This window comes from Monodelphis domestica, chromosome 3, assembly GCF_027887165.1.
Source record: "Monodelphis domestica isolate mMonDom1 chromosome 3, mMonDom1.pri, whole genome shotgun sequence".
In the NCBI taxonomy this organism is placed as follows: Eukaryota; Metazoa; Chordata; class Mammalia; order Didelphimorphia; family Didelphidae; genus Monodelphis; species Monodelphis domestica.
The window spans coordinates 11,956,705-11,982,434 of NC_077229.1; the positions used below are offsets into that span (position 1 = coordinate 11,956,705).

Sequence of the window (25,730 nt, forward strand, 5' to 3'; positions counted from 1 at the left end):
CATATGATAGGATACAGTCAATCAGTCTCAGCAGAAGATGCTTTCTTCACATGTGAGCAGTGAATCCAAGAATCTCTTTCTCCAATCTTTATAGATGTTGGAGTAGTTAATAATATTTGGAATGGTCCTTCCCATGAAGGTTCAGTTGCTCCAGTTCGCTTGAAATTCTTGATATAAACTTTATCTCCTGGGTTCAGGTCATGCAGAGAAAAGACTAATGGTCCAGCTTGTACTGCAGCTCCGGATTCATGAAGTTCACGTACTTTGTGCTGTAACTCCTGTATATAGGAAGCAATAGTAATATCTACCCCTAATAGCGATGTATAAGCCGGGGAGAAAGGCTTAGCCTATATAGGCGGATGTCCAAACAGCATCTCAAAAGGTGAAATATGTAAGTCTCCTCTAGGCCTGCTTCTAAGATAAAATAGGGCCAGAGGGAGAATTTCAGGCCATTGTAAATGGGTCTCAGTGCATAATTTGCCAATCATAGTCTTAAGTCTTTATTCATCCTCTCCACTTGGCCTGAGCTCTGGGGGTGATATGGAACATGGAATTTTGGAGTTATCCCCAAGCAAGAGTATATTTGGGTTAAGACAGAATCGGTAAAATGACTCCCTCTATCAGAGTCAATACGTGCTGGCAGGCCAAAACAAGGAATAATTTCCTTTAAAAGTATCTTTGCAACATAATCTGCTGTGGCTCGGGTCGTAGGAAATGCTTCCGGCCATCTGGTTAGTTGATCTACAATTACTAGACAAAATTTATAACGTCCACCCTTTGGCATCGTTATGAAATCTATCTGTAGATGTTCAAAAGGTGTGTAAGCCAGAGGACTTCCCCCAAAGGCTTTTCCACGATATGCATGTTGGTTATATGCCTGGCAGATAGGGCAGGCTGAATATACTTTAGAGGCTATAGTAGTTATACCAGGGGCTATCCATACTCTCTTGACAGAGTCCACGATGCCCTGGGTGCCAAAATGACCATTTTTATGAATAGATTGGAAAATTTGGTTATAGAAACTTCTAGGGAGCAGGAGTTTTCCTTCAGATGACACCCATACTCCATTAATCTGTTTTGCTTTAAATTTTTGTTTCCATTTTTCCACTTCCTTTTCATTATAGGAAAGTGATAAATTTAAATTATCAGTGGTTGTTAATGTTAAAATTAATCCAGGTCCTTCTATGGCTGCTAGTTTTGCAGCTGCATCTGCTCGGTCATTTCCTCTAGAGACAGGGTCAGAGCCACCTGTATGGGCAGAGCAATGAACTACAGCTAGGGCTTTAGGCAGTTTGAGAGCAGAACGAACTTCATTAATAATTTCTGCATTAGCTATGGATTTTCCAGCTGAGGTTAAAAATCCTCTCTGGAGCCATAGCATCCCGACTGAGTGACAAATGCCAAAAGCATATCTAGAATCCATATAAATTGTTGCCTTTTTATCCCTGGCAATTTTACAAGTTTTATATTATTATATTTGTTATACTTGTTTTAGAGGTATGAGTTCTGCTCCTTGAGCACTAATGTTAGAAGGTAGTGAAGCTGACCATTCAGTGGCAAATTCTGAGACTACGATAGCTCCAGTGTAACGTATGCCATCCCTCATAAAAGAGGAACCATCGGTAAATAAAATCAAATCTGCATCGTCTAAGGGAGTGTCCAAGAGATTATCTCGAGGCTTTTCTGCCATGGACACTAATGTTTCACAGTTATGTAATGGTTCTCCTGAAGTAGGTAAATCTGGAAGCAAGGTTGCAGGGTTAAGATTTGAACAGCGTTTCAAGGTAATATTTTCACTATTTAATAAGGTTATTTCATACCTTGTAATTCTCTGATCCGAGAATGCCTGTGTTCTATGTTTTATCAATAATGCTTCTATTTCATGTGGGCACATTATTGTTAATGGACATCCCAATACTAAATCAATGGTTTTTGTTACTAGTAAGGCTGTAGCAGCTACTCCTCTAAGGCATGGTGGTGCTCCTGCTGCTACTGGGTCTAGTTGGGCAGAATAATAAGCAATTGGGAGCTGAGAAGGTCCCAAAGTCTGAGTTAACACGCCAGAGGCTACTCCTCTTCTCTCATGCACATATAAAGTAAATGGCTTGTTGTAATCTGGGATGCCTAGAGCAGGGGCAGACATGATAGCCTTTTTTAGATCTGATAGAGCTGACAAGTGTTCAGGCTCTAATTTGAGGGGTTCAGGAACCGAATCCTTTGTTAATGCTATAAGGGGTTTAGTGATTTCCCCATAGCAAGGAATCCATTGTCTACAAAACCCTGTTGCTCCTAAAATTGCTCTCAGCTGTTTCTTAGTGGTAGGAGCACTCAATTTTTGAATGTTCTCAATTCGTTTTGGAGAAATATAATGAGCACCCGCAGTCAAGATGAATCCCAAATATTCTACTTTTTGGAGACACCATTGAACTTTATCCTTAGAGATTTTATGTCCTTTTTTGTGCAATTCCAAAAGAAGGTGTTTGCTATCTTCTTGACATGTTTTTGCATCTGTTGAAGCCAAGAGTAGATCATCTACATATTTGATTAATTTGCTATTTTTAAATTCTATATTGTCTGTGTCTTGGCTCAAAATTTGCTCAAATAAGCTCAGACTTTTGACATAACCCTATGGCAGCCGACACCAAGTATAATTTGAGCCCTTCCAGGTGAAAGCAAAAATATGCCTGGAGTTCTCATGTATTGGTATGGAAAAGAAACCTGAACACAAGTCTACTACTGTAAAGTATGTAGCTGTGCTAGGAATAGATGAAATAATAGTATGTATGTTAGAAACTACAGAGTGTCTCTTTATATTGTGATTATTTACTGCCCTTAGATCCTGTACGAATCTATAGATGTGCTTGCCATCGGGCCCTTTTTTTGGTTTTTTAATTGGCAGGATGGGCATGTTGTATTCAGATTTGCAAGGGATTATTATTCCCTGTTCTATTAATGAGTTAATAACTGGTGTAATACCCTCAATTGCCTCCTTTGAGAAGGGATACTGAGGGATAGAAGGAGGTGGACTAGATTTAGTTTTTATCTGCACAGGAACAGCAGATTTAAGTAAGGCTACATCAGAAGAAGATGTGGCCCAAAGGGACTGTGGTATATCTTTAGGTATTTCAAAAGTGGAAGGCCCTTTTGCCTCCTGGTTTTCCGAGAGAAGTACAGGGAGTAAATTTAAAGATTCCTCTGGTACTTCTAATGATAATGAGCCATCTGGGGAGCAGGTTATTGTGGCTCTGAGTTTGCATAGAAGGTCCCTCCCCAGCAAATTTAAAGGGAAGTCAGGCATCAAAAGGAAGGAGTGTTGTACCTCTAGGGGTCCTACAGACACCATTCTAGGAGGAAGTCTTTTAACTCTTTGGGTTATTCCTGATACTCCCATTACATTCTCTGAGCCAACAGAATAACATTGTAAATCAGGTGTTCTCTTTAATACAGACCATGAAGCTCCGGTGTCTAAAAGACAATCATAATAGGTGTTACCCACCTTTAAGGTAATATGGGGTTCATTAGTATGGGGAGGGCAGTGGATAGGGACAACGGGTAGTAGGACATCAGGGTGCGGGAAATCAAAGGTTGTATCCTCTGATTCCTGTGCCCCAGCCGCTCCCCCCCGGACACCATCATTGTGTTTGGGATATTCCTTGGGCACACCCCTGAAGGGCACCTCTCTGAGGGTCATTAGTACCTCGAGTATTTTTTGGACGAGCGCCATTTCTCATATATTGTTGTTGTTCATTAACATTATAATTTTCTTCAATTGGAGCATTGTCATTATTTTCCCAATTCCTATTTCTATAATTCTGGTTTCTAAAGTTCTTATTTCTATATTCATTATAGTTATTTCCATAGTCATTATTATAATTTCTAGAATTCTGGTTTCTATAACCATTATCATCATTTCTATAGTTATTATTTCTAAAGCTATTATTAAACTGTGTATTCCTTCCAAACATCTTAAGAAAAGTTCTACATTCCATCATTTTGTGGCCCTTCTTCTCACAGAAGTGGTAAGTAATGGATTGATAATTGGATTTCTGGAGAGGGGCAATTGTCGTTGGTTCATTATCATGCCCACTTTCTAATTTAGTCATCCTATCTATTAAATATCTCATTTTTTTCTTCATTTCCTCCATGTCATCATTATTTTCTTCCTCCATTTCTTTGTTTCCCTTTAAAACATATATAGCTGTTTTTCGCAATTCTTCAAGGTCCATATCTGACCATCGTGGGCATTGTGTTCTAAAATAATTCTTAATTGCTTTGCAAGAGTTATTTACAAAGATTCTTCTAACTTGTCTTAAACTACTCTCTTTAGTTAAGTCCCAATCTAAGTATCTGTCCCCAAACTCGATAATTCTATCCATAAATCTTAGGGTGATTCTTCTTCCTCTTGCTTAATTTTTTCCAGTTCCATCCACTTATCTGTACTGTCTGCACATTCCTTCATTGTCGTGAGGATGGCCTCTCTACAACAGTATAGTTGTAGATAATCCTCAGGATTGTTATAGTCCCATTCGGAATACTGAGATGGCCAATGTGCTGCATTACGCCCCCGGGTTTTGTTGACATGAGCAATTATTTTATTTTTTTCATGTTCACTTAAAAAAGCCTGTCGTAAGTTCTCAACGTCCTTGTAAGACAGATTATACTGAAAAAATATGTCTCCCATCTTTTTTGTTACTAGAAAAGGATCTTGTTCATATGTGGGGATATTTTGTGTAAATTCATTTATTTCTTGGGGAGTAAAGGGTATCCTATGTCTTAAAGTCACCACATCCCCATTCCCCAGAAGAGATCAGTCCCTATTACTCAAGTGTCCAAAATGGAGAAACAGTCTCAGGGCCTCCACCTCAAGCACCAGGCACCAACAACCTCCTCCCCCCCTCCCCACAGGAAGTCCCCAGACTCCTCAGCTGTCCTCTACCTCACTTCCTGTGTCTCCCCAGTGCCAATGGTGGCTCTAGCTTAACCCAGGATCGCCCAGAGGTCTGTCCCCTTTGAACATGTCTGTTGAAGGTCATATTCTCAAATAATTAAATCTTGAGCTTTGCTGCAGCCCTTCCTAAATCCTGTTACCCTGAGTAGGGTGGAGATTGTAGTTTCCAAGACCTGATTCTGTCATTCCAAGTATCTCTATTATTATTTATCAGGAAATAGCCAAATCCCATCCTCTAAAGAATGGTTTGAACAGGGTTGAGTGGTTTTGAAATTCACATGAGGTAAAGTCTGAGAAATTTTAAGATTCACAGTCTTCACAATCTAGTGAGGTACTAAGTAGGGATACTTAAGTTATTATTATTAACCAGAGTGTTAACTCAAAATAGAAAAAGGGAATAAAGGGTTCTCGTTCACTAGTGAAAACTCAGAATAGACAAAGAGAACAAAGAATTCCTTTTTCAGAGAATGAAAGCATACACATATATGATGAAACTGTATCATCACATGGAGATGTGTCTAAGCCATGGTGGTGTTCTAGAGCATCACTTTTAGGTGTCCCAGTAGAAAATTACATTTTATCAAAGGTATATAAGATCACATAAGACTGAAAAACAGGCCCAATATCTCTCATAACCCTCTGTTAAGTAAAAACAAAAACTGAGAACTATTACATATTCAGAAAAACCAAGTCTTTAATCAGGAGAGGGATAGTGTTCAATATTTGGGCCTCCACACAGAGTCAAGCTCCCAAAACCACAAAGAGCCAAAAGCCTTGACAGTCTGGCAAACTATATCCCTGGGAGAAATCACCGTGCTAGGTAATAACACTGAGGAACAAAAGCATTTGGAGAACTTCTATCCCATTTAGGGAACTGAGGGACAGGGAAATAGGACTGATTGACATGACCATGGCTACAAGGAAATGGGGTGTACAAGCTACACTGACAGGCTGGGAAAGGAACCAGAGCTAGAGGCTGGGCTACCAGGGAGAGGCTGATGCTTTACATGGGATACAAAAGGGAAACATACAGACCAGGGCTGAGGTACCTGAGAGAGGACTTTGACACAATGGGAGAAACTACAAAGAGGGTCCTTAGCATTTGCTTAGGTGGGTTAGTCAAACGCAAGGAGGGCCATTAAGTATCTTAAGATTCAATGTGAAATAGCTAAGTCTGAAACTTCCCTCAGTGTATATTCTCAAGGGAACAGGAACAACCTTGGGGTCTCCAGTTTTCAAGCTGACTAAATATAGGGTTTCCAGATTCCAAGCTGACAACTCCAAAGGCTATATTTTGAGAGAAATCTTTCCCGCAGGCAAAATCTAGTGATGAGGATTTCTCGTCCCTTTCTTCCTATTTTCTAGTATTACAGAGATCCAATGAGGGATGGAGGGGAATATATTCAGTTTGGGCACACATATCCCTTATTTTGTGTCTCAGTTTTTCCAGAACTCCATGTCCAGGGGAAGTAGGAACTTTGCTAAAGTCTCAGTGGTAGACAGAAACACCCTCACCTAGTGAAAGGTCCAAGACTCCAAATCTGGATCTGTTATCCTGAAATGCAGGACAGGCTGCTTCTTTCCCAAAGAGAAAGTACCAATCTGCCAAAAAAGAACCATCAAAGCAGGTAAAAGTCTTTAATCAGGACAAGGGAGGTACTGCTATTACAGCCACCATTCAGAGTCAGACACACACACAGAGACACACACCACAATGCTACTGAGCTCCAAGACTGTGAGAACACTCTGCAGGAAAAATGCCCCAAATGGTAATTTCTACTGAATGAAAGAACTTGAGGTTATACTTATACTTTAGGGCCTATATGAAAGGAAGGACAAGGATGTTAAATGGAGGCTTGAAGGAGAGGTTGTAACCCCAGAGTGGAGTACCTGAGAGCAGCTTACAGACAATAAGAGAAGCTAAGTGTAGGAATATAAGTTAGGGATAGACTGGTTTCAAGGATTAGTTAAAAGAAGGGAATTTTGATACAAGCCCTGGGAGAGGATTCTGGGAAGGAAAAGGAATTGTGGGAGTTTGAACAGAAAATAACTGACTTTACTTCCTTCTTGGATTTCCACCAAACTGGAAGGAGGGTTTGACTCTCTGCCTGAATACCCACCAAACTGAAGGAGGGTTTTGCTCTGAGAGATTTTCCCAAGAAAATCAAAATGCCATGGAGAAAATTTTGACTTCTTGGTAAAGAATTTATTTGGAGGAAAGCATTTTCCCCGCGTCCAGAGATCATCTGCCAGTGGTCCATCTGCCAAAAAGCCTCATGGGCTAAGGTAATCCAAAGATTTTATTTGTGACTTTGGATTACTTAGTGCAGCCAAACCCAGGCTTTAACCTACGTTTATTAATCACTAGTGGAAAGTTTAGGATAGACTCAGATATCTTGGGGGGGAGGGAGGGTTAGGTAGAACAGGGAGCTGCAAGCATGGCCCAGAGAAGAAACAGAAGCTTCTTCTTAACCAGGAGACTTAGAAGTTGAGTGGACTTAGTTTTAATAATCCTACGGTCCTACCTAACAGTTTCCCTTATTCCCCTTAGAAACTAAACTTTGTTTTCCATGAACCAAGGGTTTTGTGCTTAACTGGACCTGGGAAGTTCCTAGATGGGCTGTATCATCAAACATCCCTATAGGACAGTTCCTTATTGCTAAGTTGTTGTTAAGTAAACAAAGTAAACAAAGTAAACAAAAAAGAATGCTTTAAAACTATATTTCCTCCTATCCAGGGTGCTCAAAGGGTGCTGGATGGCTGATTGTTCAGTCTAAGAGGAGAGTCAGTCTGGGAGTTCTTTGTAGGCACGTTCCCATGGGACAAAGATAAATTTGAGGTTTCAAAAAACAAGATTGTGTCAACCTTGAGAAACATAGAACCACTAAAGTAGTTAGAAAGAACAAGTCTTTAATCAGGACAAGGAAGACAATGCTATGATTGAACACTACACAGAACTAAATTCTGGGACTCTGGGATCAATGTCTCTGGGAAGAATCACCTGTTTGGAGAATTTCCAATGAACTGAAGAAGGTGAGGTCTCGTGTTTATCTTTTAGGGAATAGAGGACAGTAAGGTTCAATTGACAGACTTTACAAGGGAAACAAGGGAAGGAGGAGTCCAGCCAGGGACTGGACTACCTGCAGAAGGTGATGCTTTACAATGATTGATACAAGGGAAGGATGATTCCAGCCAAGGGCTGGCCTACATGGGAGAAGCATCTGATACAATGGAAGAAACTTCTAAGACAAACTACTGAGGCACAGATTGTCATTTTTCTCTTTTGGTTATAATAGAGAGTTCATTCAAACCTCTTTTGGTAAAAATTCTAGGATTGAGAGACTTTTATCCTGGCCTAATAGTGTAAAAGACAAATTCTCACCATTACATTCACTTATTACATCAACAAATTTTCATCAAGCAAATTAACAATGATTATAATCATAGAATGTGGCCTAATAATTCTTGATTTACATAAAAAACTTTACCCACAAGATTAACAGCAGATGGAGGTATTGCGGAGCGGGGCTAAGATGGCAGTGTACCAGCAGGAACATTCTGAACCTCCTTCCAACCAATCATAACAAAGCCTCTCAAAAGGACAGAAATCAAAACCAGAAGAGCAAAGGCGATCTCCTATCGGATGTAGCCTTAAAGGAAGGCAGGGTCTGGGGATTCTAACACTATAAGAGGGCAAAACTGCACTTATCAGAATACAAGCTGATCACATCTCCCCCACATCACCTGCCATGCCAGAGTCAGAGAGAGGACCAAGGAAATCTCTGAATTCTCAGGGGCTGGCTGAAGGGACCACAGACTTACCCGAGGGCAATGCAAGGCCTTGGCAGTCTTGAGACCCAAGGCTGAAGAGTGTGGAGTATGGGAAGAAACAAGGCTGGACACAGCCAAGGCAGCAGGGGCAGGAAAGGTAGCTTCAGGGCAAAATGCTTTAAGGTTCTCTATACAAAGAAAATAACATTACATGCTGTAACTTGAGCTCCTGGCTAGGAAGTGAAGATACTACAAAGGCAAAGCCCTGCAAAAGAGAATCGTAAAAAGTAATCAACATTCAGGAACCACAATCCACTCTTGGCCAAAAGAATATGTCCAGCAAGATGGCCAATCTTTGGGAAAGCCTTTGTACATTGTTGACATTCATATTGTTTGGAGTGGAATTTTAGGGTCTGCATCCTGGTTCAAATCAGTAGATAGGAGACTGGATAAGAAGCTTGCAGCAAAACATGCAGCCTTTATTAGGGAAAGGATAAGGACAGGGGCACTGCTCTGAGTGGCTGACTCAACAGTAATGTCCATGGATACACAAATGAACTCAAAACACATCAGAAATTAACACAATACACCCCTTCTAGTCACCCACTACTTGTATATAATACAATATCTGTGTATGTTACATTTTCTTTATCTTGTCCTTATCTCCATAATGGTTGAACTCATGGGAGCATTTCTTAAGTTTGCAATTTTTAAGTTGAGCCAGGATTTAGATATGGCCAAGGCCTTTCAAACTGAAACATTTAGGACAAAGTTAAGATTGTAGTTGCATGTTTCGAGACTTTTCCAATAGAAACAGAAATCTAGCCTCTTAATCCATAAGTTTAAAAAAAAAATTGAAAACAGGAGGTTTTGGCCACATTAGAAAAGAGTGAATAAAAGGTGAATATTTATGTATCTAAAAAGTTGCTGTGTGTGTGTGTGGAATTTCTCTACTCTTCAAAAGGAAAGATTAGTATCTTCCTGAAGGTTACCCAACTTTCACTAATTTTTACAGCAAGTTTCCAATCGACCATTACTAAATGATAAATGTATGACATAGAATATTGCATGATTTTATCCGATACAATAAGGTTTCTTCTCTCCATTGTGGATTAGCTGATGCATTGCAAGAGAGTTCCTGTGTGTGAAAGTCTTTCTACACTGTTTGCATTCATAAGGTTTCTCTCCAGTATGGATTCTCTGATGTGAAGCCAGAGAGCTCCTATGTACAAAAGCTTTTCCACACTGTTTGCATTCATAAGGTTTCTCTCCAGTGTGGATTCTCTGATGTGAAGCAAGAGAGCTGCTATGTACAAAAGCTTTTCCACACTGTTTACATTCATGAGGTTTCTCTCCAGTGTGAATTAGCTGATGTGTAGCAAGAGAGCTGCTATATGTAAAAGACTTTCCACACTGTTTACATTCATAAGGTTTCTCTCCAGTGTGGATTCTCTGATGTTTAGCCAGAGATCTTCTCTCTATGAAAGTCTTTCCACATTCTTTACATTCAAAAGGTTTCTCTCCAGTGTGGATTCTCTGATGGGCAGCAAGAGAGCTGCTTTGTGTAAAAGCCTTTCCACACTGTTTGCATTCATAAGGTTTCTCTCCAGTGTGGATTCTCTGATGTTTAGCCAGAGATCTTCTCCCTTTGAAAGTGTTTCCACATTCTTTACATTCAAAAGGTTTCTCTCCAGCGTGGATTCTCTGATGTGCAGCAAGAGTGCTGCTTTGGGTAAAAGCCTTTCCACACTGTTTGCATTCATAAGGTTTTTCTCCAGTGTGGATTCTCTGATGGGCAGCAAGATAGTGACTCTGCATGAAAGCCTTTCCACACTGTTTACATTCATAAGGTTTCTCTCCGGTGTGGATTCTCTGATGTGCAGCAAGATGACTTCTTTGTGTGAAAGCCTTTCCACAGTGTTTACATTCATAAGGTTTCTCTCCACTGTGGATTAGCTGATGTCTAGTGAGAGATCCCCTTTCTGTGAAAGCCTTTCCACAGTGTTTACATTCATAAGGTTTCTCTCCAGAGTGGATTCTATGATGTACTTCAAGAGAGCCCTTTTGTTTGAAAGCCTTTCCACATTGTTTACATTTATAAGTTTTTTCTCTCGAATGGATTATTTGATCTGGGGCAAGATCAGAGTTTTGCCTGAATGGTTTCTCTACTTCATTCTGCACAGAAACCATCTCTACCCATTTACTTTTTTTATGTCTAATGAAGTCTAAATTGTAGCTAAAGGCCATACCTCCTTGGTTACCTTGATACATGGGCTTTTCAGAAGGCTTCTCATTCAACTGAAAAAGTCCTACTTCTTCAGGAAAGAATTTGCTGTATTGACTATTCTGACAATAGTCATTTCCTGAGGTCACTTTCATATACTGATTGAAAACTGAACATTGACTGAATTTCTCTGAACAATCATCAAATTCACATTCACTCTGTATATTTTTGTTTATCTTCATATCAGAGTCAGAGATTTCTCTCAAAACGAAGCCATGGGCATCCTTCATCCATCTTTTGGGGTCAGATTCTTGCACAAAAATCCTCAGTTTTGTAGACATGTCCTTCACTTCAAAATTAGTCTCTGCCTCTGAAAAACAACAACAAATTATGATATAAACACAGAAGGAAGTAGGACACATACACAGATAGAACAATATAAGTTTCTTTCTCTGATGGCAGAAAGTAAACGGATTTTTATTCTATTTCCCTTTCCAAAAAGGAGTTTTTAAACTTAAACAATAGAACCAGTCTTTAGATACACCATTTGGTCATATCTGCAAAATGGATGATTTTTAAAAAGCCTATGACATATAATAATAATGAAATCTCACAATGGACCTATGACACAGGCAGGACAAAGATTCTCCTCAAACTTCACACCTCATGTCATGAGTAAAGAATGGAGGAATGACCGGAACAACTTCCTTGCAGCTAGACTACAACCGAAACCCTGTGCCCGAGTATGATTTGTTCCCCATACTGGACAGTTTTTCTCCCCTGCACTTTCTATCTTTCCTAAAAAATCATTAATCCATTATTGCTATAATTTTGCGAATCTCAGGTAACCTTCCATATATTCCATTCTCATCATTTTGGATACACTGTTATATGGTCATTTTTGGAAAATTTTCTATGCTAAGCAGAAAAATAATTTCACTCTTTAACTCTAATGAAACAATTTTCAAAATGGAATATGAATGGAATATTGATTTCCTTCTTCTCTCTACATACTCTGAAAGGAAAATGTAATTGTTCCAAAATGCAAAGACATTATGTCATTCAATTTAGAATTATGCCCAACTGGCTTTAAAAGAATGCATGCCCTTTGATCCAGCAATACCACTACTGGGTTTGTATCCCAAAGAGTTAATAATAAAAAAAGGGTTGTACAAAAATACTCATATGCCAACTCTTTTTGGTGGCAAGAAATTGGAAAATGGGTGGCTTCCCTTGAATTAGCAATGACAGAACACATTGTGGTATATGATGGTGATGGAATACTATTGTGCCATTAGGAATGATGAACTTGAGGATTTCAATATGAACTAGAAGAACCTCCATGAACTGAAGAGGGAAATGAGCAGAACCATTGAATGTGAAACTTTGAGGAATAATACAATGTAATACACTTTTCTACTAGTAGCAATGCATTGATACAAGACAGTCTTGAGGGACTTATGAGAAAGCATGCTATCCACACTGAGGGAAAGAACTCTGGGAGTAGAAACAAAGAAAAAAAAAACATGACTTTTCCCTTATATACAAATAGATACTGTGAGTGTGAAACACCCTGCCTCTTTTATGATTATAATAGTATCATTCTTTATGATTACTTTAATAACATTAGTCTTAAGTTAGTAGTCAAATAATATAGTTTGCTTTATAAGTATTAGAAACATTAGCTAAAAACAAAATAAAGTTTAGCGTGCTATCAAATCTTTTTTAAGGCTTCTTGACCTGAAACCAATAACTCAAGTTTCCATTTAGTCTACCACATGCCTGTTTTTGTATGACAAAATAGTGAGATGCAAGTGGGAAATTCCTCTCTTTTGTATAACAAGATACTCAGAGGCACCCAACTGCTGACTCAGAGTATTTCATAACAATTGTCAGAAGAAAAACAATTAGCTCACAACCCCTTCTTGCAGAGGCCTTGGAAAGGTCAGATATAATAATAGACAAAAGTTACCACCCATAGTGATTTTTTTTTACAGTTTCTACCTTAATCAGCACTTGTATCATTAATTAAGAAATGCCTATGTGAAAGATTTTGCATCCATTCGATTTTAATTTTGATTGTATTTTCTGTCACTGAGTTATCAGATGGTTTGTTATAAAAAAGGCTGTCTCCTATACCTCGGGATCTCTGGTTCTGATCTTGATCAGAAAGTAGTTTTACTATGAGATTGGCCTCTTCTCAATAAACCTATTGTTTCGCTGGGAGTTTTATACTGTTACCACAGTACATGATGGGGGGTTTTGGTTTTAAAAGGTTGCTCTACTAAAAAATGAAAAATATAAAAATTGGTATGAAATGATAACATTTATATATAATCCAGTGGGATTGCTTGTTGGCTCTGAGAGGGAGGGGAGGGAAGAGGGGTTGGAAAGAAAATGAATCATGTAAACATGGAAAAATATTTTAAAACTAAGAAAGAGAAAAATTATCTCATGCCATTTAGTGCACACATACAAATTATTCATCTTATTTTATGATTACAATATATAATGTCTCATGACCTCTCTACACTTGAGTCCCTCATCCATGTCTCAGAAAATGAGCTGCATGATTCAGCACGGGTCTGCCAGTGCCCACGTCTAGCACTCTCTACTACAACAGATAAGTCTTTTGGGATAACAGGCCTTATATACCTGCTTTCACCTCACTCACCTGGACAGGAGCTCCTGGAGCCTTTTGGCTCTAGCTGCCATGGTACTTTCCCTTGTTGAAAACAGGAGGTACAATATTCTCTAGGAACTGGAAGACCTGGGCATAACAAAGAAGGAATCAGGAGAGGGAAAAAAATAGTTCATCTTAAAGGAAAGGGGGCATGAAAGTAAGGTCTATAGAATGGCTTCTGTTTTATTCACTCTTGATATATTTGCAAGAGGGAAAATATCATGGAAAACATTTGCAATCAGCAAATTCTATCTTTACCTCCTGTAATAGAAGAATAGGTATATTCTACAACCTCCATTACACAGAAATTAATGGTAGTTGGTAGTGAAAGGATAAGAAATGAGAACTTGGAGTCAGAAAACCAAATTTAATCTAGGCTCAGAGAGAGATGGTAAGTGAGTGCCCTTTAGTATGTCTCTTAAACTCTGTTTGTCTAAGTTGCCTCAATTGTGAAGTAAGGGCAATAAGAGCATTAAACTTATAGGGGTGCTGTGAAATTAATGATAATTATGAACTCCAGTATGACCAGTAGACGATATAGAAAAGATATCATCTTGAATGGGATTTGAAGGAAGAATGAAGGTGGAATTAGGATAAACTTGCTACTATAGGCAGAATTAACTGTAAGCTCGTTTTATATTTTCATTTTTTATTTCCATGTTGTTATGGAAATGACATTCCTCTTACCATTACTCTCTAAATGTTTACTTGCATACGTCAAATGGGTTTCTTATGAACAAAACATCATAGGATTCTGATTTTTAATACACTGTGCTATCTGCTTCCCTTTTTTATGTCAGTTCATCTCATTTATAATCCAAGTTATGATTGCCATCTCAGTATTCCCCTTCATCTTGTTTTCTTCTTTTTATCTTGCACTTTCTCCTTTCACTTTCTATTCACACATTTCCCTTTTAATCACTCCCTCTATTCCACCTCCCTTATATTAGTGTCATTTCTCAACCACCTTCCTTATTCTGCTCATGTTCCTCTACAGAATAAGTTAAGATTCTATACCACACTTAGTCTGGGTGTTATTCCCAATGAGAATAAGTAATTCTGATTGCCTGTCATCACCCTCATCATTCCCTCAACTGTGATGGTTTTTCTTCCCATGTGTGAATTTAAAATTTTCTCCATTTTGCTTAGTCTAGCATCAAGGAATATATACACCCACACTTAAGGATTAAGTGTCAAGGAGGAAGGCCTATGACTGGTATATGCTAGCAAGTGACAAATCAGAAACAATTAACTGACCCCTGGGCTGTCCTAAGCCAAGGTTAAGCTACGATTGGCACATGGGAGACACAGGAAGTGAGGTAAAGAACTGCCTTTATATTTCACGTTACTTCCTGTGGGGAGGGAGCTTTGTGGAGTTAACCCTGGAACTGGAGCCTGGAGGAGCTCTTCAGATGGCTTCCTTGAGACGGTCACGTGGTGAGTGATAAGACTGATTCCCTTTCACTTCTTTCTGGGGAGGCCCCCTTGGCCAAGGTACCTCTGAACTCCTCTCTGGGGCAGTTTAAATTCTCCCCCCCCCACCCCCTCTCTCTCTCTCTTAATTTCTTCCTTGTATTGTAAATAAACCACCATAAAATTTCATTCTGAATTGAGTGTTTCATTGGGATTTAGAAATTAAATCCCTGGTGACCAACTAAATTTATATTCAGTCTCAACCCTAAATTTACCATTAACAGTCTGGCTAATCCATGAAGGCTGTGACAAGTGCCCTCAAAATTAAAATTCCCTGAAATTTTCCTGAAAACATGCCTCTTTATTTGATATAATTTACCCCATGTTACTTCTCTCTTGTATTTTCTTTTAGTGCTATCCTCTTTTCCACTCCTTAAATTTTTTCACATATCTTCCTTAACACATTAATACCACAGTTTCTGTATAATTCTTCTAACTACTCTGAAAATGATAACAATTTTAAGAGTGACAAATATCACATCTTTCCACAAGGCACATGAAAAATTTTACCTTCTTGACTCTTGTAAAATTTCTCTTTCTTAATTACCTTTTATTGCTTCTTTTGAATTTTGGATTGGAACATTAACTTTTCTGCTTTGGTCTGTTCTTTTCCTCAGTAATGCTTGGATCTCCCCTTTATTTATAAAATACTGATTTTTCTCCGAGAAAGTATATAATCCGTCATCATGGGTGGGTAATTCATGATTATGAACCCAGTCTCCATGCCTTTAAGAATATCATATTTCAAGCATTGTGATCCTTTAACATAGAACTTCCCAGAACATGTATAATTAACACTGGGGCTCCATGATGTAAGAATTGTTTCTTACTGGCTGAGTGCTATACTATCTCATTACCATGAAACTTCTTAAATTGGGCTATATTCTTGGCACTTGTGATTTGGGGAATTACTGCAGGAGGGGGACTGTGGCTTCTTTCCATTTCAATTTAAACCCATGATTGGAGAAGTTTTCTTTGATAATATTATATAATAAGACATCTAGACCATTTTGTGGGGAGGGGTAGTCTAATGAATCTTAGATTGTCTTCATGGATCTATTTTACAGGACAGCTGTTATTTTTCAGCCACATATTTCATATTTTCTTCACTTTTTAAATTTTTTTGATTTTGTTTTATTATTTCTTAATGTCTCATGAAGTCATTAGTTTCTATATGTACAATTCTAATTTTAAAAGAAGGATTTTCTTCCATAAACTTTTCATCCTCTTTTTCTATATGATACATTTTAGTTTTCCAGGAATGCTTTTGTACATTGGATTTTTTTAGCTGTTTTTTCCAGTTTGTCAGTACTACGTAAAACAACAACAACAATTCTTTTCTTTATTAGATTTTATTTGCTTCTTTTGCTACTTAACCAATTTTTCTTTTTCTGCTCTTATTTTCTTTTTGCGACACTTTCATTTATTTTGCCCATTTTTCTTCCACTTCACTCATTTCATTTCTGAATTCCTTTTTGAACTCTGCAAGCACCTGAGACCAATTACAATTATTAATTGATGTTTTGCATGTGGAGACTTTTATATGTCAATCTCCAGCTCAGCAAGTGCTTTGATCTTCTTTGCCTCTCAGATTTTTCTATAGTTAGATTTTTCTTGTGCTATTAAATCCTGTACATATGGCTTGGAATAGACATTCCCATAATGACAAATTCATAGGTAACAGTGAAAATGATCCTTACCCACAGAGAATAGATTCTGCACATTCTCCAGCATGACCTCCAGGTACAATTCCTTCTGAGTATGGTCCAATAGGCACCACTCTTCCTGGGTGAAATCCACAGCGATGTCCTTGAATGTTAATGAGCCCTAAGACAACAAAAGTCACAAGATTTAGGATTTAAGCTTCAGAATTCGTCTACTAAAACCCTCATCCACTGACTGGAGGAAACTAAAGAATACAAAGCTTTTATCCAAATTCCTAACCTTGAACTGTGTCAGATGTAAACCTTCATGATCTTCAACACACATGTGCAAAAGCCAGAAACCTCTGGGCGGTCCTGGGTTAAGCTAGAGCCTCCATTGGCACAGGGAAATTGATGAACAGTGATTGGTAGATGGGAGAACTGAGGGGAGGAACTTGGATGGTTTCCTTAAAGATAGGGGGTCTGAAGACTCCAGGAGGTGGAGAGTTGGTCGGTGTGGTTCCTGTGGGCTCTGAGAAGGCTTGCTCTGAAGGAAGCTGAAGGTGGGGGCCTCTGAGACTGTTTCTCCATTTTGGACACGTGAGTAATAGGGACTGATCTCTTTTCTTTGCCCCAGCTATCTAAGGGCTGGGTCCTTTTGGTCCAGCCTAAACAGAAGGGGTATTTAAGCCCTATTCCCTTCTCTCCCTTTTTCTCTCTCTCTATCTCTAATTCCTTTCTTACTCCTATTGTAATTAAACTCCAAAAAAGGCTGACGGCTGACTTGAGTTTTTCATTTAGGAATTACATAGCTGATTCCTTGGCGACCTTAAATTAATATATATCAGTCTTTTAAAGTGATTCCCTTGTTACACAGAGCAAGCACTAGAGACCAGAACCCAAAAGAATAATCACAAAATCATTTTATGCCTAAAGTGAGAATCATGTGGTGAAGAGTAAAACCTGGAGATGTGTCTCACTTTGAAATGATTTTCCCCATGCAGATGGGAAGTGCTCTCTGAGTGAGATGGGAGATTCTGTGGATGAGAAATAGAGAGGGTGATCTGGGTATGCATAGATGATATAGCAAGTACACACACACACACACACACACACACACACACATACATATATATATAAAGTTTATAGAACTGCAGAAAAAATAATATTAACTGTATGTACCTTTAGTACAAGAAATGAGAACAAAGAGGGAAAAATAAAACATTTTAATCAAAAGGAAAGAAAAGAACAGCAAGGGAGAATAAAAAAATCATGATTTCAATGTGTTCTAAAAAACCAGCATCCACTTGTCAATGCATTATTATCTCCAATGCATATGATAGGGTACAGTCAGTCAATCAGTCTCAACAGAAGATGCTCTCTTTACATGAGAGTAATGAATCTAAGAGTTCATTTCTCCCATCTTTATAGATGTTAGAGTAGCCAACAATATATGGAGTGGCCCTTCCCAGGAAGGCTCAGTTGCTGCAGTACACTGGACATTCTTAATGTACACCTTGTCTCCTGGGTTCAGGTCATGAAGTGAAAAGTCTAGTGGTCCAGCTTGTATTGCAGCTCCAGATTCATGGAGTTCCCGCAATTTGTGCTATATTTCCTATATATAGGAAACAATAGTAGTATCTCCCCCTAACAGTGATGTATACGACGTAAGAAGTTAATTATTTTTATAAACGATAACTACGACAACTTTTTAAAATTCTTATATTTAGTCAAACCAATTCTAAATCTTACACTGGCAAGAGAACCTCTGTGCATGAAAGCCTATCCACATTATTTGCATTCATAAGGTCTCTCTCCAGTGAGTATTCTCTGATGTTCAGCAAGAAGGTCCCTCTGTCTAAAAGCCTTTCCATGGGGCAGCTCAGTGGCTCAGTGTATTGAGAGCCAGACCTAGAGATGGGAGGTCCTAGGTTCAAATCTGGCTTCAGACAGTTCCTAGCTGTGTGACCCTGGGAAAGTCATATAACCCCCATTGCTTAGCCCTTACCATTCTTCTGTCTTGGAGTCAATGGCTCCAAGATGGAAGGTAAATGCTTAAAAATAAATAAATACATAAAAGCTTTTCCACATTGTTAACATTCTATAAGAATTGTAAATGAACTAGATTTTGGTGTTGTTATAATGATGGTTAAGGATGTCCTAAAGGGAGACTGTTGTGAAAGGAAACAGAGTGCTATGAAACAGGAACCTTGATGGGTTGACTCCTATTCTCCCTCACTCCAGCTAGGTGGTGGTATCAGGGGTACTACAATGAAAATAGGGGATCCCCCATTATATGAGGTTGATAGGAAGTTGAAGGGAGATCTTATGTATCAAATGAAGTAATGGCTATGCCCAAATTCCCTGTCAGGGAAAGATCAGGGAGACACACTTCCCCAAGTGCTTGAACTCAGCAGGGAAGGGTCTGGATTAACACTTTGCTGAGTCTGATCTATAGCTTCAGCATATCACCTTCCATTAGTTTAGGAGATAAACCAAGAGAAATATCTGACTGTGATTAAGAAAGGTTTAATAAGCAATGGCTATAAGGCTTGTAGGGGGTTGGAAAGAGGGAGTCAGAGTCCCTGGTATGTATTTGTCCTACAAGGTCCCTCACACAGACAGCAGTCCAGCTAAATCTGAGTTTCTCCTTCCCAAACCCAGCTAATTCCCTCACTCCTAATTTTAATACTATCAGGCTAAGGAATAGTCAAAACAGGTGCAAAAGGCAAAGGGAGAGGGCCAGGCTCCAGAGCAGGGAGTCCATGTCACTCCCAGGTCAGAAGAGTCTTGAAACTCTGCTGAGATGTTTCCTTGAAGGAACTACTTAGTAGCAGTGGTCTGAGGACAATACTCAGCTGAAACCTCTATTTGGCTCTTGACAAGATCCCCAGCAGGGAAATGCTTCCTGCCTCTTTGGGATCTCCATTCAAACGCCCACAATTCCCCACGGAGTTTTGCCAAGTCTCCTCTTCTCTCCCAGAATCTTCTGCTCCTTAATGGTCTTTGCTGTTAGTAAGGTCAGGCCCACCTTTATATAACTCAACTAAATACCAACCCACACTACCAGCAACTGAACCCCAAGGCCCAACTCATGCCCAGCAGCCAACTTTCCCTGAACTGCCAGCCTTAACTGCACAACCCACTGTCAGCCACTGACTCTCCAGTCATCAACTGACAGTCTGCAACTCACCCCCACTCAGCAGAATGCTCTGACTGAGACATCTTTCTGCCCCCTTGCCTCTTGAAGACAGAGGGAGAGATGAAGAAAACTCGTTTAATGCTATTCTGTCAACAGACATTTCCTGAAATCTATTTCAGATACTGACTTAGGACTGAATATGGGCTGCATTTTTCTGCAGCGTCATCAAATTCACAGCCACTCTTTAGTTTTTTATTTACCTGCATATCAGAGTCACAGATTTCTCTCAAAATGCAGTCATGGGGAACCTCATTCATGCACCTTTGGACGCCAGATCCTTCCACAAAAAGCCTCAGCTTCGTAGACATCTCTGTCACTTCAAAATTATATCTCTGCCTCTGAGGAAAACAAATTATGATATAAACACAGAGAGAAGGAGGACACACATAGAGCAATATAAGTTCTTTCCTTTGATGGCAGAAAGTAAAATGATTCTGATTCTATTTTCTCAGGCAAAAAAACAGTTTTTAAACTTAAACAAGCAGAGCCAGCCTTTGGATACACCATTTGGTCTTATCTACAAGATAGATTTTAGAAATATTTTCACACATAACAACAATGAAACCTCACAACAGACCTGTGACAGAGGCAAGTCCAAGATACTCATCACACTTTACAACTCATGTTCTGAGTTTGACTACAACTCAAACCCTGTGCCTGAGCATGCTCTGTCCTCCAGATTGGACATTCTTTCTCCACTGTTCTTTATATCTTTCCTAAAAGTCAATTCATCTATTATTGCTATCATTTTGTGGATCTCAGGTATCCTTCCAGATATTTTGAATGCACTATCACATGGTCATTCTTGGTGAATTTTGTATGCTAAGCAGAAAAATGACTTTTCTCTTTTTAACTCTCATGCAGTAATTTTCAAAATGCAATATAAATTTCCTTCTTTTCTCTATACATGAAAGATATTATGACCTTCAATTTGGAATCATGGTCAACAGGTTTAAAAGAATGTATGGCCTTTGATCCAGCAACACCACTACTAGGTTTGTATCCCAAAAGAATGATAAAAAAAGAGTTGTATAAAAATACACATATCCCCACTTTTTGTGGTGTATGAAATTGGAAAATGAGGGGATATCCCTTGACTGAGAAATGACTGAACAAACTGTGGTATGTGAAGGTGATAGGATAATATTGTGCTATAAGGAATGATGAATTGGAGGACTTCTAGATGAACTAGAAGCTCCATGAATTGATGCAGAGCAAAATGAGCAGAACCAAGAGAACATTGAACACAGAAAGTGAAATTTTGTGGAATGATCCAATATAGTGAACTTTGCTACTAGTAGCAATGTAATGGCACGGGACAATCCTGAGGGACTCATGAGAAAGAACGCTATCTATATTGAGGGAAAGAAGTGTGGGAGTAGAAACACAGAAGAAAAGTATATGATTTATCACCTGTATATATGGTTACTAGGGGTGTAAAAAGCCCTACCTCATTTAAGATTATAACAGTATTATCCTTTATGATTATTTTAATAACATTAATCTTAAGTTAAAAGTCATAAATATATTCTGTAGTATAAGAATTATAAACATTAGCTGAAACGAAATAGTTTAGGTTGGTGTCAAATCTTGTTTACAGGAATTTTGACCTTAATCCTGTCACCCAAGTTTTACCCAAGAAATTTCACAAAGTGTATTAAATATACACATTATATTTTTCAATTAAAGAATAACAAGGAAATCATGCGGAGTTTCCAGAGCCATTTTATTATAAGTGTAATTTTAGGGTTGTGAGTTAATCTCAATGAATTTGGTCACCAGGGAATATCCCAAATAAAAATACCCAAGTCAGTTTGGAAATTTATGGTGTTTAATATAGAGGGAAGGAATTAAGGAAAAGAGAGAGGGAAAGAGTATAGGATTTCTCTTGCCTGGCCTGTGCCAGGGGGAGTTAAAAGATCTCTGCCAAGAGGTCTTTGAAGAAGATTAGAGGCTTCTATGAGGATAAAGTTTGGAAAGTAAAGGAGAAAAACTCAGCTAGAAACTCACCACTTTACTGGATAATAGCTGTAGCCACCCCAAGATGCCAAAAGGCCCAGCATGCTGCCACCAGTCACCTCTCCACCACCAAAATGACCGGAGAAAGTGACATGAAATATATAGACCTTTTACTCGTGTGTCCCCTCCTCTAAATATTCACATCTAACAATCACATCAGAGGCTTTTCTCGAGGACTGCCCATTTTTTAGTTCTAATCTTTTCCTTTTACTGCCCTGCCCATTGTAAAGGATGCAGTTCTGAAGTCTACTCTGGGTCACCAACAGCAACAACATCCTGCTCAACTCAGCCTATTGACTGCTGGTGTCTCATAGCAGGTGCTGACCATTGACAAGGAGCCTAATATTCTCCACACTGTCTGCGCCCTGAAAGACCACTTGCCGGGGTTCAATTAATTTACATGAAGCTAATAATTAGGGATACTTATCTAATATTTGTAATCCTACACTGTAAACTGATACCTCCAAACTGTGAGCCATGGCAGCTTCCTCATTCTCCCAGAACCTCGTGCTCTGAAATGGTGTCATTGTCCTGGCAGGCTTCTTTCCACCCTAACCAGCTCCTGTAATGGCTGCCTGAAGTCAGTGAAAGCATCCAAAAGCTCCAGTCATGGGGATTCCGGTAACTAAAGATGTCACACTCCAGGGTAGATGAATCAGACAGCCCCTGGGCCTGGCTGGCTGGAACCTGGGCCGGCTCATCCAGGAAAGGGCTACGGCTGGAAAACCCAGAGAACACAGCATATGTGGGGGCAGCCAGGGTAAAAACCTTGATCTCAAGCAGTGATGGCACCCATGCAGGCCTGGCAAAGACACAGTTCTTGGTTCTACTGTATTCCAGGGTGGGGGAGGATGGCCAGGGCTGGGGATGGGCTGCACTCACCTGGGATGGGGGCCTCAGGATCTTGGGAGCTATTCCCTCTGGCTCTGGGGTCTCTGCTTGGGGTAGACTCAAGTTCTTCTGGGAGTGGGAGCCCCAAGGTAGGGAGACTTCCTCTTTGGACACCTGTGGGGAATTAGGGGGAGGCGCTTAGTTAGAGGAGCTCCCTGGACCTTCTGATGGCCTCAGGGGAGACTCTCCCCAACAGAGGAGAACAGGGAGCCTCAAGCTTGGGAAGGGCCTTGGACTGGTCAAGAAGAAACTTCCTCACCTTTTCTGCCGCCATCTTTGGTTCCATTTCATTCATAAACTGCACTGCTGGATTGTGGGAGATGGGGGGGGCAGAGGGGAAGATGGGCATCAGGTGGGGGTGGGGGAGAGCCTGTTGGCATTTCTTCTGTGCCCAAGATCGGGCTCCATCCATGGAATGTGGGCACAGGAACCCCCACCCTCGCTGCCCACTAACAGGCTCACGTTGACTGCTTCTCCCATCGGGGCTGCAGACTCATTCTCTACTATGGGGGAGGGCAAAGCCCTCCATGGCTCCTGGTATAGACAGAGCCACCCCGGCCTGAGCCAGGCACTTCCGTGTTTGTCCCTTTTCTGTGGTCCTTTAAAGTAATGGTCAGTCAAGGACACACACATAGAGACTGCCACTCCCCCGACCACAAGCATTTACATGGGAAGCCGGGCTCCTGCCCCTCCTCTGCTTGCACATGCGCCTCCCCCTCTCCCCCAGCTCAGCAATCTGAAACTGCACCACCCGGGTCTTCCTGCGGCCCAGGAACTGGGAGCAGAAAGTCTCAGTAGCCAACACGGGGAGCCAGAGCTGCGCCGGCGCACTGACTCCCTCCAAGCCTCACCTAAAAAAAGGGTCCAAAAACCGCAAAAGTGAACCTTCGAAGAGCTGAGACTACCTATAAGAGGTTCCCAGAATGCCTTGGGGATGCCACAGGGGAAGGAGCCAAGACTGCAGTCACTTCAGAAACTAAGCATTCTGGGAAATGGAGAAAGCCTGGGGAAAGGGCAGGGTTTACATGAAATCCTGAGTCAGGAATGCTGGGAAATGGAGTCCAGCTTGGGTTCCTGGGTTTAGAGCTATGATGGGGGAGCAGTTATACAGGAATTCGGGGAGTCGTGTTGGACTGAGGCGGGGGCGGTGCAGCCTCCTCCTCCCCACCCCGATTTCCCCTCCAGCCCAGCCCAGATTCTTCTTTAGCCTTCAAAATGCCTCAGGCGAAAGCCTGGCACACGGAAAGCTGCTAATGGGCGTCTATTGATTGAATGAATGAATGACGGATCAATGGATCTGTGCTCGCCGCGGCCCGGGAGGTGGCGCTAGCATCCTCCAGTGGGACGCAGATAGACACACTCACAGACTCTCCCCTCCCCCCAACACACTTTTACAGCCCCGCACACCACCTCTGCCAGTCCCGGCTTGTTGCACATGCGCACCTGCTTTCGGCCACACTCCCAGGCTCAGTCACCCGGAAAGGGTGCATCCGGGTCTTCCCCTTTCCCGGGAGTTACGGAGCAGAAAGTCTCAGCTGTGAGAGCACGGAGCCCCAGGGAGCCCCAGGGAGCCCCGGCCCCCCCACCCCACCGCCAGCACCACTGACTCCCTCCCCTTCTCCTCTCACCTAGCAAAGATCCTAGAAGCACAGCAGCAAGTCTTCCAGGAGCTGAGACTGGCCACGTGAGTTCCCAGCATGTCCGGACATGGCCACGATGGGGAAGAGTCAAGACTAGGGAGAAGACGGCTCTCTGGGAAATGGAGTCCTCCTTGGCGGGGGAGGGGCGGGGGAAGCCCTAAGACCTGCACAGGTATTCTGGGAAATGCAGTCCTCCTGTCTAGGCCCCTCCGTGTAGAGACTCGCCCAACGTGGCGGGCTGCAGGCTTCAACCCCCACCCCCAAGTACCCTTCTCGCCCAGCCGGGCTGCTTCTTTAGACTGGAAGCTGCCTCAGGCCACAGCCTAGCACACTGCAGGTGCCTCATAAGTGTCTATTCATTGACTGATCAGTGAAAGGATCTCTGCTCTCCCAGGGCCAGTGGAAGTGGCCCTTGGATCCCTGGTTCTGATAGAGAAGGAAACTGAGGCAGAGAGCAGACAGTCCAAGCCCAGGCCCAGGTTCGCCTCCTCCAGGGATCTCTGTGAACATCCTGCTGCTCCTTCTCCTTTGGGGGGAACCAGGGAGTTCCCCAAAAGAGAGGCCAACCGTCTCCCCAGGTGGAGGAATCAGGCGACTGGGGCTGCCCTCCTGGGCCTGGAACCCCCAAGATCTGGGCTGAACCTTGGCCTCCAACACTGCCCAGAGTGGGAAGCCTGGCCAAGGCCCTCCCCAGCCTTTGCCTCAGTTTCCCCCACTGTGGAATCCAGAGAATAAGAGTCTGAGCCTGGGGCTATGGGGAAGCTGATCCAGAGAGGATCTGGGGGAAACAGAGCTGCTTCCTCCTTGTCTCCTGGGCCTCTGGAGCAGCTGAGGAGGGTCTCCCTCAGCATCTCTCTCAGCCCACAAGGCCCACAGACCCTTCAGAGGCCTGGGGGAGGCCCAGGAACCCCCTCCTGCCCTTTGGGAGGCCACACAAGGTAGCAGCATCCACTGAGCCCAGACTCTGAGCCCTGATGAACAGAAGACAGTTTGGGGGTGTCTGTGTGTCTGTCTGCAGAGCTGTTGGGTCAGGCTGTTCAGGCCTGGCTGCCTCTTCCCCCCTTCCCCCCCTTTGGGTTTTATGGGCAGAGGCTGGGAGGCTTTACTCTCTCCTCCTGCAGCCCAATGGACAGGGAAGGAAACAGGCAAGGAGGCTTAAGTGACTTCTTCAGGGTCCCACAGGGGAGATCTCAGGCCTCCCTGACTCCAGGCCCTGAGTTCTAGCAGGCACTGAGG

The 25,730-nt window shown here is 41.4% G+C and overlaps 1 protein-coding gene across 1 annotated transcript in view; it reads right to left on the reverse strand.

Annotated features, from left to right (window-relative positions):
• Positions 1 to 23,699, reverse strand: part of LOC103099696 (zinc finger protein 420-like) — a 44,686-nt gene extending 20,987 nt beyond the window's left edge. The window contains exons 1-7 of the mRNA XM_007490772.3: positions 23,114 to 23,699; positions 22,846 to 22,968; positions 20,145 to 20,282; positions 17,723 to 17,779; positions 16,800 to 16,926; positions 13,618 to 13,713; positions 9,880 to 11,313 (exon numbers count right to left, since the gene is read on the reverse strand). Of these exons, the coding sequence (XP_007490834.2) occupies positions 9,880 to 11,313; positions 13,618 to 13,713; positions 16,800 to 16,926; positions 17,723 to 17,779; positions 20,145 to 20,282; positions 22,846 to 22,968; positions 23,114 to 23,266 (2,128 nt within the window). The 5' untranslated portion in view covers positions 23,267 to 23,699. The remainder of the gene's footprint in view (positions 1 to 9,879; positions 11,314 to 13,617; positions 13,714 to 16,799; positions 16,927 to 17,722; positions 17,780 to 20,144; positions 20,283 to 22,845; positions 22,969 to 23,113) is intronic.
• Positions 23,700 to 25,730: the final 2,031 nt, after the last annotated feature.